Source organism: Natrix helvetica (genome assembly GCF_964273705.1).
Source record: "Natrix helvetica genome assembly, chromosome: 3".
Lineage (NCBI taxonomy): Eukaryota > Metazoa > Chordata > Lepidosauria > Squamata > Natricidae > Natrix > Natrix helvetica.
In genome coordinates, this window is record NC_138549.1 from 115,015,869 (window position 1) to 115,034,153 (window position 18,285).

An 18,285-nucleotide genomic window follows, 5' to 3' on the forward strand; every position below is an offset into this window, starting at 1 on the left:
TATTTAGTAAGTCCCATTGCAGTTTATTCTGAGGAAGATGTCTATAGCCTTGTCATATAATTATTGTTCAAATGTGTAACTCTAGAAATATAAAAAGTGGGTGTTTACCTGGAAGACTCACTTAAACTGACCAGATAGACCAGTGATGGTGAACCTTTACGGCACGTATGCTCACCTGGGATGCAACCTGGAAGAGGAGCTGCACAGGGGCATGTGCACACCAGAAAGTGCACTTCTGTTTTCTGGCGGGCACATGTGCACCGGCCAGCTAGACTTCTGGTTACTGGCAGGCATGTGCGTGCAACAATCAGCTGGCCAGTGTGCATTCTCCCACTGCAAAACGGAAGACCAGCTGTTCCAGTTTCCGGTACTGTTGCATGCACGAAGGCCAGCTGATCATCGCATGCGCATGCATGACAGAAACCCAGAAGAGGAATGGGCAATGTCACGTGTGCCAGGCTACATGGCTCTGCATGTCACTTCGCGCATATGTGCCATAGGTTCGCCATCATGGAGATTGACCATACTCTCCGGAGCTGCTGAAAGCTGAAAGTGTGAAAAATAAGGAAAACCAACAGTTCCCCCACTAACAAAAGCACAGTAGTCCAGCTACGAAAGAAGGTGATTTATGGGATCAAAGGGGCATAGGATTGTTAGTATTAGGATCCAGTCATGACAGAGATACTATTCTGAAGATCTGAGTGAAGAAATATTTCTGCCAGTGGCTATATCCACTTTCATCTGATAGCAATAGTACACAGTGAGGGTCAAGAAGCAATGGTGGAAAGGGAAAATAATATCAACTGTTATTTTATTTGTATAGGAGCTCAAGATAACAGGCTAGTGTTTCTTCCTCCTATTCTTCCCCACAAGAGCCAATGTGTGTAGAACATTGGGTTGACTAGAGAATGACGAGCCCAGAATCTCCAATGAACTAACATGTCCGATGGCAGATTAGAAGTTTAACAACTTACCCACAACACCACACTGGCTCTTATCATACCAAAGTTCCTCTTGGGTTGCATGTTTTGTGGTGTGGCAGTAAATTACTTTCTTTCATGGTGTTTATGCAATATATCTTTGGAAGCACTGTGTGTGTGTGTGTGTGTGTGTGTGTGTGTGTGTGTGCCTGCCTGCCTGCCTGCCTGCCTGCCTGTCTGCCTGTCTGTCTGTCTGTCTGTCTGTCTGTCTTTCAGTCAGTGGCAGCTGCCTGGACTGAATTCTGCAGCATTTTTTGGCAATAATTTTCAGAAGTGGCTTGCATTGCCTGTTTACTAGGGCTGACAGAGCGACTGGCTCAAGGTCACCCTTAGCCTTTGTGCCTAAGATGAAGCTGGAATTCATGGTGTCCTGTTTCTAGTGTGCTCCCTTAAATACAATACCAAACTAGCTCTCATTTGGAGATCTGTCAAAGAAGAAAAAACTGTTGACAGCACATGAGCTACTACAGGGTGACCTTGTAATTCTGAAATACTCCTACACTTTGGAATTCTTAAAGGGACAAGGGCAGGAAACATGGGATGGGCAGTCTTCAGTCTTTCCAAATGCTTAATTGGAGTAGAACATAATAGCACAGAAACTGCCTGTGCAATAATGTCTTATCATGCATACGTTTATACATGTACACCCAGCATGAGATTTCCTCTCAGAATAAGTGATGTTATGCAAAGAACAGCAGGGAATAAGAAATAAACACTCAAAGGGTTTAAAAACATATATCTAGAAAGTACCAACTGAAGAAGGATGATGTAATATATCCAACCAATAAAAATAAAATGCAGAATGAGATTATTAATTTACCAGATCTGCCATTCTGGCTTATACTTTTAAAAAGGTGAGGTCTTTTCTTTGTTTCTCCCACTTTGTAGTTGACAGTCATGCAATGGCTAGGAATTAGCACAGTAGTTCCTGAATCACAGCTACCCGCCTGAGTGGGCAACGAATTCAGCCGGAATTTACAAGGAAATGCACCCAATCAGCCATTTAATTGTCAGTCTACTCCCAATGAGGTTCCAATCCATCCCTTCAGAACAACAACAACAACAAAGCAACATAGAAAACAATGACAGAGGAGATCCAGACTGCCCTATTGAGTTTCCTACTTGCCTGGAAGAAAGACTTTCAGCCTGGAGAGCTGCAGCTGCATTTTGAACCTCCTTGGCATTTACTCATCTTAGAATGGAAGGTACGTCAGATGAAAGATGACAAGCTGTCTCCAGTCCCGAAAAGTAATTTAGAGGAGGAAATCTGGAAGATTCCTTAAGGAAGGTAATGAGCAATGACTATTATCCTTTGCAACTCAAACTATGTGAGACACACATAGGCAACTGAAAACGTGCCCATGCTTTGCCCTTAGAATAATCTTAATTTATCAAATGTAAAATCTGTGAAAATCCTGACCAACATTAGATGAGGTTTTGCAGTCTAGATACAATAAGACTAACATAGAAAAAATCCTGATACTGCTAATCAGCAAAGCTCAATAAGGTAGATTTTATTTGTAGACAAAAAAGGCAGGATTTTCTTATAGGATCTCCTGTAAGAAACATGTAATCTGTGTAGACTACAATGGACTAAATCAGAGATACGCAGAAAAATGCAGACCTCCATTATTCCTTCAATGCTGCTGAGTGTCTAGGAAAAAAGGAACTTTTAAACGTTATTTTGGCCAACTCACAAGAAGGCAGTTTATTATCCGAGAAAGCTTCTGATAGCGATACTGAGCTAGATTGACCAAGTTGGTATGAGTTTCTTCTTGTAGTCCTCATATAACTTTGCCTGAAAGAATACCAATCACCTACTCTGGACAATAGTTTTGCTGCTCTTAAGAGATTAAGTATATTGTAGCCATCGCCAGCAAACAGCAAAATGGCCCTTCTGTGAAACAATGTGAAAATGGAACCAGATATTTAGCATTTGGTCTATAGTTATAGTTCTGCATTCACAGTCATGCTGCACAAAACCAAATAAAACTCACCTCTAAATAGACATTTACTGTATATAACTCCATTGCAACAATATGTCAGAGAGAAAAGAAAGAACCAGCTGATTTTAATGCAATAGATCATTAATTAGATCGAAATTCATTTTGAGTAGTCTACTAGCTGGAAACCTGCATTTTTAAGAATCTTACAAAAAATCCACCAAGAGCAATAAAAGAGCTAGCAGTAAAATTATCCAGGAGCTAATCACAACATCTTGGAATGGAATGATTAATTCGAACACTGATGTCAACATTGTGAAGTCGAAATTAATTAATTAAAATTAATTATTTAAATAATCAAAGAAATGGATTTATTTTACTGATTTATTTGAATATCCTTCCTGCCCTTTAAAGTTCCCGGAATAGCTTGCAAAATACGGTAATTGCAATAAAGCAGATTAAAGCAAAGACATCAATATTAAGAGAAGTACAAATCATCCAACAGTTTTAATAACAACAAGAAAACATAAACAGAGAATTTGAGAGCTCATGAAAAGGTCTCTGCCTGATAATGAAGTGATATCAAAACAGGGAGCTCTGGGAAAATTTCACCCATCACCATCTCTGATTAGCAATCAACCTTATCTGGAAAAATGTCCTGGCTGTTTCTAAATATGGCATTTAAATTAAGTAAATAATCTTGAGCATGCTCAGCCTTCCACCATAACTTAGCATCACACCAACTTATTCCATTTGAAATATTACTTCTGTTGACTGGAAGTAAAAAGAGAGTATGTCCATACACAAACTTAAGGGGTTAAAAAGTTTCAATCTGCACATCTATGAGAAATCCTAAGGAAGCATAGAATTGTGTGGGTGAGACTGTGTTTAGTAAAATATTTTCCCATGAACTAAATCACCCTGCTTCTGTTTACTCATGCCATTATGCTGCCACTTAGTGGTGCATCTTCTGCATCAGATATACAATATACTTGTATTACAAAATGATTCAACCCATGGAAGAGGGGCAGGGTTGGGACTTGCTGCTCCAAAGCACCACTTTTGCCCCTCTGTGCTTTTAAGGTGCACAAGGCCTTCTACAAGTGCTACAGTCTTGTAAATGAATTGATTACGTGTGTGCCACCAGCCTTCAAAAGCACATTGGTTGCTACAGTGAGTGAACTCTTCCAGCAGCACTTGGGGTACATTTCTATGCTGGAAACAAAGGACAGGAATTTCCACTAGCGGTTTTCTTGACTTGAACCAAGCGAAAGGGCAAATGGAATAATTTACCCCTCTTGCAGCAGCCTGTTAACTGTCTCCTGCATGCAATTCCTTGTCTCCTGGGGCTATTGGGAAAATGCTTAAATAAACTTTTGGTTTACCTGCCTGCAACACCAAAGAGGCCCTACAAAAATTTATGAACTAAATATTTCCCCCATTTCCCATAAGCAACTACAATGATCTGCCCAATTAAACATATTCTGAGTTCAGGCAAGGTTATCAAAACTGGATTGCCAGCATCTGGATGGCAGCTTACAAAACAGAGTTTTCCCGCATGTCTTTGCTGTCATCTCCTGGTCATCTAGATATTTGCACCCTAGGTTAGCTATATCTAACATCTTCAGCCTAGGAAGGTCCCCAACCTTTTGGACTTCAGGGTTAACCCCAATAGGAAGCAGTTGCTGGAGCTAAGCAGACACCATGAGAAAGAGTTGGCAAAATAGCCAGCTCAGTTCAAATTGGATCTGACTGAGAAGGAAGCTTAACAGAAGGACCTCACCGAGGACTTCAAGCATAGGCTTTTCAAGCAGAAGGAAGACCTGTTGGAGTGCAAGGCCAGGTACCGGCACCTGGAGGCTCAGCGGGCTGAGATGGTCAGCCAGTTCCAGGCCATGATGCAGTCCCACTGCAACGAGGCCCTGACATCAGTGGCGCTTCCCTCCAGCCTTCACCCAAAGCTTCACACCAGGAGGCTGAAGCAGACTCCAAGTCAGAATTTCTGCCCCCTCCGACCTGCACAAAACGGCCCTGAAGGGGGAAACTCTCTGCAACAACACAAGCCTTCATTGCACATATCCGGCCCAGGGGCCATAATTTGAGGGCCCCCAATTTAATGCAATATAAAAAATTCAAATAATTTTTCTGTGGACCACCAAAACTTTCTCATGGACCACCAATTGGTGACCGCTGTACTAGCCCACGTTCAGGAGAAATAAAGCATTTGTTTAGATAATTACACCGATTCATTAATGGCACATCTACCAGTAATGATCAGCTAGCTAAAGGTGAGTAGTATATGCAATATATCTGAGAAGCCTCAACAAATAACAAGGAACAAAGAACAACCAAGATGATTAGGGGACTGGAGGCTAAAACATACAATGAATTGTTGCATGAATTGTTATGGCTAGTCCAGTGAAGAGAAGGACCAGGGGCGACATGATAGCAGTCTTCCAGTATTTGAGGGGCTGCCACAGAGAGGAGGGGGCTAAGCTATTTAACAAGGCCAGACAAGGAATAATGGATGGAAGCTGATCAAGGAGCTAACTCAACCTAGAAGTAAGGAGAATTTTTCTGACAATAAGAGCAATCAACCAGTGGAACAGCTTGCCTTCGGAAATTGTGGGAGCTTAATCACTTGAGACTTTCAAGAAGAGATTGGACTGCCATTTGTAAGTTATGGTGTTGAGTCTCCTGCTTGAGTGGGGGGTCGGACTAGATGACCTACCAAGTCCCTCCCAACTCTGTTAATCTGTATCTAAAGAACAAGAAATTGCCAGAAGGCTTCATGTTAACTATTCAGAATTTATCTCCTTTATTCTACAGAATTAAAGAGCATAGTAAATCAACATCAATGATCCTAAATATTGTCCTAATAATTGCTGAATGCAACAATATTTATGAGCACTCCAGCTAAAATTTTGTGTTCAGCCCTACCACTATCAGTCAACTTTTGAAAGTCCCTGACAACTGGAAGGCTATAGAACCTTGATCCTATCTGACATATCCCTGTCAGAATTTGACACTCTCTGATTGCTAACAAACAGCAACAGTCAATTATTTAACATTATGTGACATGCACCATGTTTCCTCGAAAATAAGACAGGGTCTTATTTTCGTTTGACACCCCCCCCCAATTTTTTTTTGCTTGGGTGGGCCTTATTATCGGGGGGGTTATTGGTTTGGGGTTGCCGGGTGGCTGCTCTCTTGCGAGATGGCGCCCAAAGAGCCGGGCACAGCCTCAGGGGCAAACGGTTGTGTGGCGCTGTTACAGCAGCGCAACAAAGCCGTCATGAGGTGACCACGCTCATGAGCAGCTACCCGGCAACCCCCCTTTCTAGCCGGGCAGAGTGCCATTCACCGACCCCGTAATATCCCAAAGGCGCTAAGCCATGTGGCGCTCTGCCTGGTTGGAAAGAGAGGTTGCGCGAGCACTTGTCCTCCAGCTCTCATGCCTCCCAACCTCACCATATCCAGCTCTCCCTGCAGGGGCTGGGCCAGGGCGGTGCTGCCATGGCCCCGCTCCCGCCACCATGCTCCGAGCATAACTGGCTTCCAAACACTGGAGATCTGCTGCCGAGTCTTCCAGCAGTGGCCACTGTGGGACTATGCTCTATGGTTGTGGGCTGGCTGCGCAAAGACTCTCTGTTCAGAGTCTTCCAACATGCCCGGCAACCCGTCCGTTCCAGCTGGGCACAGCGCCACCCACCAACCTAGCGGTATCCCAAAGGCGTCAAGCAATGTGAGCGCCTTTGCCCCCCCCCCGGTTCCTGCGGCTTTGCGCCTTTGGGATATCACTAGGTTGGTGAGTGGCGCTCTGCCTGGCTGGAGGGGGCGTTGTCCAGGGGGCTTATTATTGGGGGAGGGTGTATATTTTTACCCACAGGAAAATATGGCATGGTCTTATTATCAGGACATGTCATAATTTCAGGGAAACACGGTAGCAGCCAGCATTTATTTATTTATCAAACCTTTTCCCAACCTGTAGCTATTGGTTAGGCTAGTTGAAGATCTGGGTCCTCACTTAAAAGAATAAGCAATAACCTGTTGCAGAAATCTGCTGTCAGTGATAGCAGGTGATATACCCTGGAACTAGTGATGATGTAATATAAGACATCCTCCTTTGTGTGCCTGTTGGCTTGTCCATTTAGCTCAATGTGGGGTCCTTCATGTTCTCTGAGCTTGGATGTTTTCTTGCGGATGTTCCATTACCAAACTAGGTGCACTGATTAGTGCAGCGGTCACGAACTGGTGGTCTGTGAGAACATTTTGGTGGTACACAGAAAAATTATTTGCAGGGGTCCTCAAACTACGCCCCCTGGGCTAGATACGTGCAACAAACATTTGTGTTGCTGCTGAGAGTCTCTCCCTTCTGAGTCTTTTTGTGTGGGTCGGAAGGCGGCAGAAATTCCAACTTGGGGTCTGCTTCAGCCTCCTGGTGCGGGACTTTGGGCAAAGGCTGGAGGGCAGCGCTGCTGGTGGCGAAGAGCCAGAGGGCCTCGTTCCAGTGGGACATGAGCTGGCTGACCATCTCAGCCCGCTGAGTCTCCAGCCGCTGGCACCTGGCCTTGCACTCCTGCAGGTCTTCCCTCTGCTTGGAAAGCCTAGGCTTGTAGTCCTCAGTGACATGCTTCTGCTGAGCCTCCTTCTTGGTCAGATCCAATTTGAAATGAGCCAGCTGTTTTGCCAACTCTTTCTCACGGTGGCTGCTTAGCTCCAGCAATTGCTTCCTGTTGGGGCCCTAAGGAGCCCGGGCGGGCTGGCGAGGAGGGGCGAGTAGAGGCTGGCAAGGCACCCCTCGATGTGAGTGACATTGAGTTGGCCACCCCCACCAAGTCACATGACCTTGCCACGCCCACCCAGCTGGTCATTAGGCAGACCATATTAGTGGTCCGGGGGATTTAAAATTATGAATTTAGTGGTCCCTGAGATCTGAAAGGTTGGTGATCCCTGGATTAGTGCACCAATATTACCTAGTTTGGTAATGAAATGTCTGCAAGAAAACAATCAAGCTTAGAAAGCACCAATGACCCCATAGTTCACCCTGAGCTACAAATATTCTCCTCCATTGGTAATTAGCTCAGTTCTCAGATCTCTTCAAGGGCTCACACCGTCAGAGGGAGGATTTGGGTCAGGTCTCAGACGGAGGCCAAGAAGGACACCCTTTTATAGTGGGCCTCGACTTACAACCGTTCATTTAGTAACTGATCCAAGTTACAACGGCACTGAAAAATGTGAGGACCGTTTTTTCGCAGTTGCGACCTTTGCAGCCTCCCCATGTGATCAAAATTCAGACATTTGGCAACTTGTTCACATTTATGACAGTTGCAGTGTCCCAAGGTCACATGATCCCCTTTTGTGACCTTCTGGCAAAGCAAAGTCAATCAGATTCCCTTAACAGCCAGGTTACTAACTTAACAACTGCAGTGATTCATTTAACAACTGTGGCAAGAAAGGTCGTAAAATGGGCAATAAAACTCACTTAACCAATGTCTCACTTAACCACAGAAATTGTGTGCTCATTTGTGGTCGTAAGTCGAGGACTATACAGTACTGGGTGTCCCGGGAGAATTATGTTAGTTGAACAAGCAACACTGATTTGGTACCCTTTATAAAAACCAATGCGGTGGTTCAAGAGATGCGGTGGCTCAGGGGCTAAGATGCTCAGTTTGTCAGTCAGAAGGTCGGCAGTTCAGCGGTTCGAATCCCTAGTGCTGCGTAACGGAGTGAGCTCCCATTACTTGTCCCAGCTTCTGCCAACCTAGCAGTTCGAAAGCATGCAAAAATGCAAGTAGAAAAGTAGGAACCACCTTTGGTGGGAAGGTAACAGCATTCCCGGCTCCTTCGGCATTTAGTCATGCTGGCCACATGACCACGGAGACGTCTTTGGACAGTGCTAGCTCATTGGCTTTGAAATGGAGATGAGCACTGCCCCCTAGAGTCGGGAACCTATGCGTTAGGGGAACCTTTACTTTTACCTTTATAACACCTAGGCATAAAGGATGATCTATAAACCTCACACGTGGCATTCAGCGCCAGACCCCATGAAAGCTTCACACAAAGTATAAGCCGCCTGGAAGGAAGTCCCCGAAATCCGCCTGCTGGAAGGAGGGGGTGTTCTTTAAACCCAGGGGATTCCAGACGGCAGCCTCGAGGAGAAAACTCATGCGTAAGCCAGCGACGGACCACGCGTGTGTCCGGACCGTGTCAACATTTCCCTCCAACGATTTCTATATTGGCAAAAACCTCGACTTCGATGTAGGCCAAGTCCGGGGGAGGCAGTTCTTCTCGCCCCTCTCGCCTCCTTCAGCCCAATGCGGGTCTGGTCTCCACACCGCCGGAGAGGGGGAGCCAGGCACGAGCTCCCACCTCACAGACAGAGAGGAGAGAGACTGAAGGCTGGAGTATTCACTCCCCCCGCCGTCTTTCAAAGGAGGGCCCCCAACTTGAATAGACAACCGAGACAACCAATCACAGGTTGCGCTACGCGGGCTCCTTTCTTGCAGCTGGCTTTTGCCGCCGCCGATCCTTTTCAGCAGAGAAGCCTTGCCTCCTCTCCGGCCGCTCCGCCTCCCGCCCCCGTCGACCCCAACCTGGCCACTTGCCTTCTTGCTTTCGAGCCGTCTCCTTTAAGACCCAGGCTTCTTAGCTTATATCCCGCGCCGGAAGCGGAGCGGCGCCTTCATTTCAGCTTTTCGGTGAAAGGGTGTCGACAGCAGCTGTGCTTCCACCCGCGCTCGTAGCAGGGGCGGCTGGAGTTCCTGAGAGCGCGGCGCCGGGCTATGGAGAAAGCTCCGTGGCTGGGCCTGCCGGGTTTCAGCAGCGCCGGTGAGTGGAGAACGGCAAGGGGGTGTGAGGATGGAAAGGGATTCGCTTGGGGAAAGCGGGAGGGGTAGGTGGGTGTCCTTTCCCAGCCTCTCACGGTTCATTTTGCATCATCACCATCATCATCATCACCACCACCACCACCATCCACCCCCTTCCTGGGGCAACCGGTTCCTCCGTCTTACTTAATTCGTTTCCTTTTGAACGCGCTTCCAAATCCGCCTCGTTTATTAAAACAGGCAGGTGAGAGGAGAAAAGACATCGCCCGGCCCACGCGCGGGGGTTTGTTTTGAGACAATTACAGGGTGCCCGGCTCCTTTGTTTGGTGGCCGATGCTGCCTTTCTTCTCTTCCCCTCCTCTCCTGCCTAGGGATTTCTGCTTGTTTTTGTTTGAGACGCTCCTCCGCCTTTTATTCCAGAGCTCCAGGCGGCGTTCCCGTTTCCTTGCTGAACGTCACTCTGGATATAAGCTTTGCTTTGGGTTGGGGTAATTTGTGAGAAGGGTTGGCAAATGTTATGGGTAATCTAAAACCGGATGGTTTGTACAGATGTTGTTGCCCCTATCATTCTTAGAAAAATGCCCGGCTGGCCTGTCGGTGAATGGGACGTCCCCAGGAAAGAGCTTCGTGGGATTTGAAGTCCAGAATGTGAAGTCGAGAATGTGGTAGACAATAGCAGATTGAGGAAGCTGTTTTTTTAAAAAAAAATATTCTCCAGAAAATATCTTTAGGGCATGAAGCCTTAGCACAGATGCTGATTCTAAAGCAGAGGTCCCCAAACTTGGCAACTTTAAGACTTGTGGACTTCAACTCCCAGAATTCTCCAGCCAGCTCTGAAGGATGAATTTTTAAAATAATATTTATCACTTTGATGTGTGAGTCTGTAGAGCTCTATTGAGATCTGGATCAGAAGGCAATTCATAGAAGAATTCTTTTCATAGCAGTATTGGCAGGATGGTTCTATATGGGAAATTCAGAACCAGCTCCATCTGGTTCTTCAACAAGCATTGCAAACCTAGATCAATCCCCATGCCATTTCTAGCATGTTCAGCTTTTTCTTTTAATTTTATCTTTCTGAGAATGGAAATGGGACAACATTTTCTGGATGATGCTAAGATCTTGTCTCTCCCACCCATTTTCTGGCTGTCGCCAACATCTGCAGAAGGTTCTCTTAATCTGAAAATACATTTTCTGGGGCAAGGATTGCACATATACATACACAATATGAATATAATATGGTTTTGGGGGGGGGATGTTGCATAAAACTCAAGGTCCTTTGCTTGGCTCCATGTTCAATAGTCTTCATTCTCCTTTTAGTTTTCCCTGACAAAAGAATTCATTGTCATTCCTTCCAGTCTGTCCTTGTCACACCATTACATTCTGCAAACTTCCAAGTGTGCTACCCAGAATAAATAATGTGAATGAAATATTTGTGCAAACTTGAAGTTTTTTTTAAAAAACAGCAAAACCTAGTGACATTCTCTCAGACATTTGAACCTAAATATGACCAGCTCTTCCTTTCATTTTATTTGTTTACCTTGTCTTGCCAGATTTAACTTGAAGAATTCAATGAGAGAAGAGTAGATGGTGACAGTTGCCTCATGTTATCTACTGCTGTCGCCTTTGCCCTGCTGTGATGGATGAATGGAAGCCTAACCCACAACCCAAGCCGTGGAAGAAACGCAGCTGGTACCTGGCCTGGAAGTACAAGTTGACAAATCAGAGGGCACTCCGAAGACTCTGTCAGGTGAGAAGAAGTCCTTCCATTTAGGTACTTTGGTAATGGGGAACATTATATCTGATAAGGTGATTAGCAAAGATCTTTGGCTTTATATACTTCTGGATTATGATGTTTAAGGAACAGTAATCCTTGAAATGGAATCACTTGGAGGTGATATTCTTTATATAGCCTCAAGAGCATATTTACACAAATGGATGCACTACTTTGGGAAGACAGGATGGTGTAGGATTTTGCAAGCTAGCAGATCTATTATAATTCAAGCTGTCCTTCAGGCAGGAGTACAGGCTATGAAAGCTCATGTTTCAGTAAGAATTACTCAGCTTGGAACATTAAGACATTATGTATCAGACAATGTATCAATGTATCAGACAAGGTCATATAATCTGAACTTGTTTCTTTTGGACATCCACCTACTATTTTTCTGTTTAGTTTTTTTTCCTGCCTAAAGGCCATTGCATGCACTTTGCATTAAATATTTTGAAAATCTATAATAAAGGGTTTTTAAACCATTTCCAGACTGATACATCTGATGGCTATAATTCATAAATTGTATCCTTTTTTTTTGATCGTACGACTGCACGTTTCGAAAAGAAATAAGTGGTTCAGACCTTACACAAGAATAGAAGTCTTATTGTGAGTTGAATTATCCATCTTACACAAGATGACTGGGCAGAGTACAATACAAAATCAAGTATTAGAACATATAATAAAACCACTTAAAATGCTTACACAATTAAACACAAATAAGAAGATCACAAGAAGGTTGGAATCAGAATATTCTGCATGGTTCAGTTTACACATGGGGCTCCCTGGTACTAGGAGATTCCCAGCCTGATTGGGGGGCGGGCGTTAGACGTGTTTTGAGGTCTTTCCAGAAGACCAAAAGGATTAGGGCCAACCTCACTTCAGAGGAAAATGAAGGTCCTTTTGTTTGTTTGTTTCTTTTATTTTATTAACCATGTACGGTAAAATACACACGCACAAAACTTAGACGTACAACACATTTACACAATGCAATACAAACAGGAGCTTCCTGTTCTTTCTAATAGCAATTATCAATCGATGCCGCTCACCTTATATTATTTCCCCTTCTATTGTATTTCATTTGGATTTCACCATTCTTAACTCTCTTATTTTACTCATAACTATTATTTTTGAGTTTTGCTATATTCCTTCATTGATTCTTGTTTCTTTCCTCCATCCACCTATACCATTTATCCCATATCTGATAGAATTATGATTCTTCTTTTCCCTGAATTTCTTTAGTTAGTTTGTCCATTTCAGCACAGTCCATAGCCTTTCTTATTATTTCATCTTCACTTGGAGTTAGTTTGTTTTTTCATTTCTGGGCAAAAGCAATCCTTGCCGCTGTAATTATATGTAGTATTAAATACTGGGTTTCTTTTTTGTATTTTGCAGACATTATTCCTAATAAAAAAATTTCAGGTTTCCATTCTATATATTCCACTTTTCTATCCAACCAGTGATGTATCATGGTAAAAGAAATCTGAGAAGAGTTCCAACTTAGTGTGAATGCTTACAGCTCCAGTAGGTGGCACGTAGTTTGTCCATTTCAGGACAAGATCCTTTTGTAACATAGTAATTTGTATCCCACTCGCTACAAATCTTGTTTTAGTAATGATGGTTTCTAAGTGCTCTGGACTTTAAATTCTCCACCAGCATTTTTCAGAATAGTTGTCCCCCCACCCCACCCCCCCACCCCAACTGGGGACGATGTGCTAGTATTTTAAATCCAGAACAAGTAAGGTTGCCTTAAAAGGAAATCTGTGCTTTACAGACGCTTCGTTGCTGCAGCTAGACTGAACTTTTTTGTAGATTCATTGAAACTCACTGATACTTCAATGTATCCAGTTTCTATTGTCTGTCTGAACATAGAATTTTCTTTGCCTTCACCTTCACATCACATCACCTTCACATGTGATTTATCTGAGCATTTTGATACATCTAAAAGTCATGTGCATTGCTTTTCTGGTTTTAACCAAGCAGTTGAATGGGTCAGTTACAGATTGTATTGTAGCATGGGTAATCAAGCCAATTATGCCTTATTCAGAAGTGATGGTTAAGGTTGTGCTGCATATGCCTCGAAGCCAGGCATAACCTAGGGTGTTCTTTGTTCTTTTCCTTTTTACAAAGCAACTTGGTACCCAGGTACTTTTGCTGGCAAGGAATAGGATGGACAAAAGTTCCTGCTAAGGATCTTATTAACGCTTGCAGAAAGTTCCGTGCCATTGGATATGGATGATAATTAGTTCATTTAAGCAGAATCATATAACAGAATAACAGTTGGAAGGGATCTTGGAAGTCTTCTAGTCCAGGGGTCCCCAAACCCCAGTCCGCGGTGTGGCACCAGTCCGTGGCATGTCAGCAACAGGTCCACGCAAACAAGCAAACCTCATCCAGGCAGTATGCAAAACCACGCCCTCTTCTGGTCTGTGGAAAACATTTCTCCATGGAACCAGTCCCTGGTGCCCCAAAGGTTGTAATTTAATTTTAATTTAATTTAATTTTTTAATTTTAATTTAATGCTTCTAGACCGCCCCCTCTCCCGAAAGGGACCCGGGGCGGTGTACAGTTCATACAAAATATAACAAGATACAATAAAATTAAATATGTACAGTTGACAGTTGACATGGAGGAGGTTAAAATGCCGTTAAAAGAACTGTACAAAGCAGATATAAAATAAATTCAAACCCCTAAAAACAAATACAGTAAATTAAAAAATCCCTAAAATAACCAGATATAGTACATTTGCCAGGAGGGACAGTTGAATTATGCCAGGCCTGCTAATCGGAACAGGTGAGTCTTCAGTTTTTGCCGGAAGGAGCGGAGGTCAGAAGTGGTTCTAATGTCGGGGGGGAGGTCATTCCAGAGGGTTGGGCCCATCACAGAGAAGGCCCTACTCCTCGGTGTCGCCCGCCGGCATTGTCCAGTGGATGGCACCAGGAGAAATCCCTCCTTGTGTGAGCGTATTGGCCGCAGGGATGTATGTGGGAGGATGCGATCCCGCAAGTAACTAGGTCCCGTGCCATGGAGCGCTTTAAAGATGGTAATCAGCACCTTGAAACGCACCCGGAAAACCACAGGTAGCCAATGCAGCTCGCGCAGGAGAGGTGTTACGTGGGAGTACCTCGTACTCCCCATCACAGCCCGCGCGGCTGCATTCTGAACTAACTGCAGTCTCCGGGCGCGTCCCAAGGGCAGCCCCATGTAGAGAGCATTGCAGTAATCCAGGCGGGACGTCACCAGCGCATGAGTGACCGTGCGTAGGGCATCCCGGTCCAGTAGGGGGCGCAATTGGCGCACCAGGCGAACCTGGTGGAACGCCCCCCTTGCCACGGCCGCCACATGGTCATCCATTGACAGCCGGGCATCAAGGAGGACGCCCAAATTGCATGCCCGTTCCACAGGGGGCAATTGCTCGCCCCCTATGGCCAGCGATGGAATCAGCTGGCTGAACCGAGGTGCCGGTAGCCACAGCCACTCAGTCTTGGAGGGGTTGAGTTTAAGTCTGTTGTCCCCCATCCAGACCCCGACGGCCTCCAAACACCGGGACATCACTTCGACAGCCTCGTTGGGGTGGTTTGGAGTTGAAATATACAGCTGAGTATCATCAGCGTAGAGGTGATACTCAACCCCAAAACCACGGATGATCTCACCCAGCGGCTTCACATATGTGTTGAACAGGAGAGGCGAGAGGACCGACCCCTGTGGCACCCCACAAGTGAGTGGCCTCGTGGTCGACCTCTGTCCCCCTGTCAACACACATTGCCTCCGGTCGGAGAGGTAGGAGCCGAACCACCGCAAAACGGTACCTCCGACTCCCATCCCCTCCAACCGGCGCAATAGGATACCATGGTCGATGGTATCAAAAGCCGCCGAGAGGTCTAATAGGACCAGGATAGAGGAACAACCTCTATCTCTGGCCCTCCAGAGATCATCAACCAACGCGACCAAGGCTGTCTCTGTGCTGTGCCCAGGTCGGAAGCCGGACTGGCGTGAGTCTAGATACTCGGATTCGTCAAGGTGTCGTGGAAACTGCTGGGCCACCACATTCTCAACAACCTTCGCTAGAAACAGAAGGTTGGAGACTGGACGATAGTTAGCTAGCTCCATTGGGTCGAGTGAGGGCCTCTTAAGTAAGGGCCTCACCACCGCCTCTTTCAAGGCGGTTGGTAAGGATCCCTCACCCAATGAGGCATTCACCAGGCCCAGAAGCCAGCCTCGTGTCACCTCCCAAGATGCCAGTACCAACCAGGAGGGACACGGGTCCATTAAACATGTGGTGGGTCGCAGCCGTCCACGCAACCTATCTAAATCCTCGGGGGCAACAGAATCAAACTCCTCCCAGGATGGTCTCACAAGACTCGCTGTTGGTGGCTCGTCTGGTCCACTGAGTGGGGCCCATCCGCTCCGGATCTGAGCGACTTTGTCCTGCAGATATTCCCCAAATTCCTCTGCTCTGCCCTGTAAGGGTGCCCCCTGCGTCCTCTGTGACAAGAGGGAGCGGGTCACCCTAAACAGGGCGGCAGGGCGGTTATCCGCGGACGCAATAAGGGTGGCACAATATCTACGTTTGGCCGCCCTTAATGGCACCAGGTAGGTCCGCAAGTAGGATCTTACCTGTGTTCGATCAGATTCGGAGCGTGAGGACCTCCACCTGCTCTCTAGACGTCTCCTGTGGTGCTTCATCACCCTCAGCTCCTCGGTATACCAAGGAGCCCGGGTGGGTCGCTGCCGCAGGAGAGGTCGCAAAGGCGCAACCCGGTCCAAGGCCCCAGCCGCCGCCCTATTCCAGGCGGCCGCTAGGTCCTCCGACCGAGCGCGGGTCAGGGCTACAGGTAATGGCCCAAGCTCCGTCTGGAACCTATCCGGCTCCATCAGGCACTTGGGGCGGTACCAGCGTGGACCGTCTGGTCCCGCCTCCTCGCGGTGGGGGGTAGCGCCAGGAAAGTCAAGCCGGAGACATGAGTGATCAGACCATGACAGGGGTGTAACAGTAAAATCCCCTCTACCCAGATCACTCGTCCACTGCTCAGATACAAAGACAAGGTCCAATGTGTGGCCTCCTTCGTGTGTGGGGCCCTGAATTAACTGGGTCAGGCCCATGGCTGTCATGGAAGCCATGAACTCCCGAGCTACCTCAGATGCTGCTCCCGTCGACGGCAGGTTGAAATCCCCCATGACCATAAGCCTGGGGATCTCAACCACCGTCTCCGAGATCAGCTCGAGGAGCTCGGGCAGGGCTGCTGATGTATAGCGAGGAGCCAAGTATACAATCAGCAAACCCAACTGCCTCCGTGGGCCCCATTTCACACCAAGGGACTCACACCCGGATATCTGAGGAACAGTGAACTCCCTCGGCTCTAGACCTTCCCGTATAACTACCGCCACCCCACCACCCTTACCCAGGGCCCGAGGCTGATGGAATGCACGGAAACCTGGTGGGCACATTTCCATGAGGGGTAAACCACCCTCGTGGCCCAACCAGGTTTCCGTTATCCCTGCAAGGTCTAGCTCCCCCTCAGAGATCAACTCATTAATGAGGGGGGCCTTGTAGGCCACTGTTCAGATTATATACAAGTACATCAAAGTTGTACATCAAAGTACTGGCTGAGGAAATAGCAGCAGCTCATAAATGAACCACTAAGAACAATTAAAGCCTTCATTGATTGATTTATCCAGTTGAAATTCTGGTGGTAGACCTGCATTGAGATACAGTAAATGATTGGAGCTATTTCTGATACAAAACACTATTGGGGCTACTGTCTGGCTTGGGTTTGTTTTTTTTCCAAGTAATTTGCATAAACCATTGGGGATCTTAGTGTGCAGATTTATGAGGAAGAGCTATGCTTTTTCAAAGGTTAAGGTTTTATAAAGTAAAAAAAAAATCCCTCCTTCCCTTCCTTCCTTCCTTCCTTCCTTCCTTCCTTCCTTCCTTCCTTCCTTCCTTCCTTCCAAAAGTACATTCTAATATGTTGATACTTCGAGATAAATGCACACATGAAGTTGGTAAACTTCCAGCTCCATGGCAGTTGTGATTGCCATGATCAAAAGCCAGTGGACTAATAGCCATTTTTTTCTGGGATGCTAGGTAGGTTGCAGTCATGCCAGTAGTTCCATATGAAACAAATGTACTCACCCGAGGACCCCAAAAGTGATCTGAAGTGAACTGGGGAAATCTGGGTTTCTCTTACACCTGTCACCTATTATATAACCAAAACACCTTTTCCTTATGTGGACCGCTCTGGGCCTTCCAAGTCCAAGTCATGAAACATTTGTAGGAGAACATGGGATAGAAAACAGCTTTTTGAAACGCAGTTCCCGGTTCTGTTTTGGATTTACCGCTGATGATTTGTGACTAATAATGGATTTCTTAGACATTTTATCTTCCCACAAAAAGGGGATAAATTTATCCTACTACATTCTAGAGGCTGACAGTGCAGCAGTCAGGAAGGTATGACAAATGTATTGCAATGTCTTGTCTGGATCCCAGTGTCTTAAAATAGCCAATTTAATATAGAGCTGTCAGTGCTGTGGGAGATCCTGACACCTTAGCTACACGTAGACAGGACTCGTTCAGGTTTCCCATAGAAACCTATATACTCGTTGCGCCTTCATCACCAGAGGCTTAATCATTATAGTACCATACAATATGTTATACAAATGTGATATATTCTGCACAAAGCACTTTGTTCTTCTATTTCATCCTTATACATGATAAAGGAAGTACATGATACACAATGATAGAGAAGCTACCAATACACAAAATGAGA

General features: G+C 45.8%; 1 protein-coding gene across 1 annotated transcript in view; it reads left to right on the top strand.

The window, feature by feature from the left end:
• The first annotated feature begins 9,520 nt into the window (after nucleotides 1-9,520).
• POMGNT1 (protein O-linked mannose N-acetylglucosaminyltransferase 1 (beta 1,2-)) overlaps nucleotides 9,521-18,285 on the top strand; it is a 36,143-nt gene continuing 27,378 nt past the window's right edge. The window contains exons 1-2 of the mRNA XM_081948314.1: nucleotides 9,521-9,754; nucleotides 11,301-11,497. Coding sequence (XP_081804440.1) covers nucleotides 11,387-11,497 — 111 coding nt within the window. The 5' untranslated portion in view covers nucleotides 9,521-9,754; nucleotides 11,301-11,386. The remainder of the gene's footprint in view (nucleotides 9,755-11,300; nucleotides 11,498-18,285) is intronic.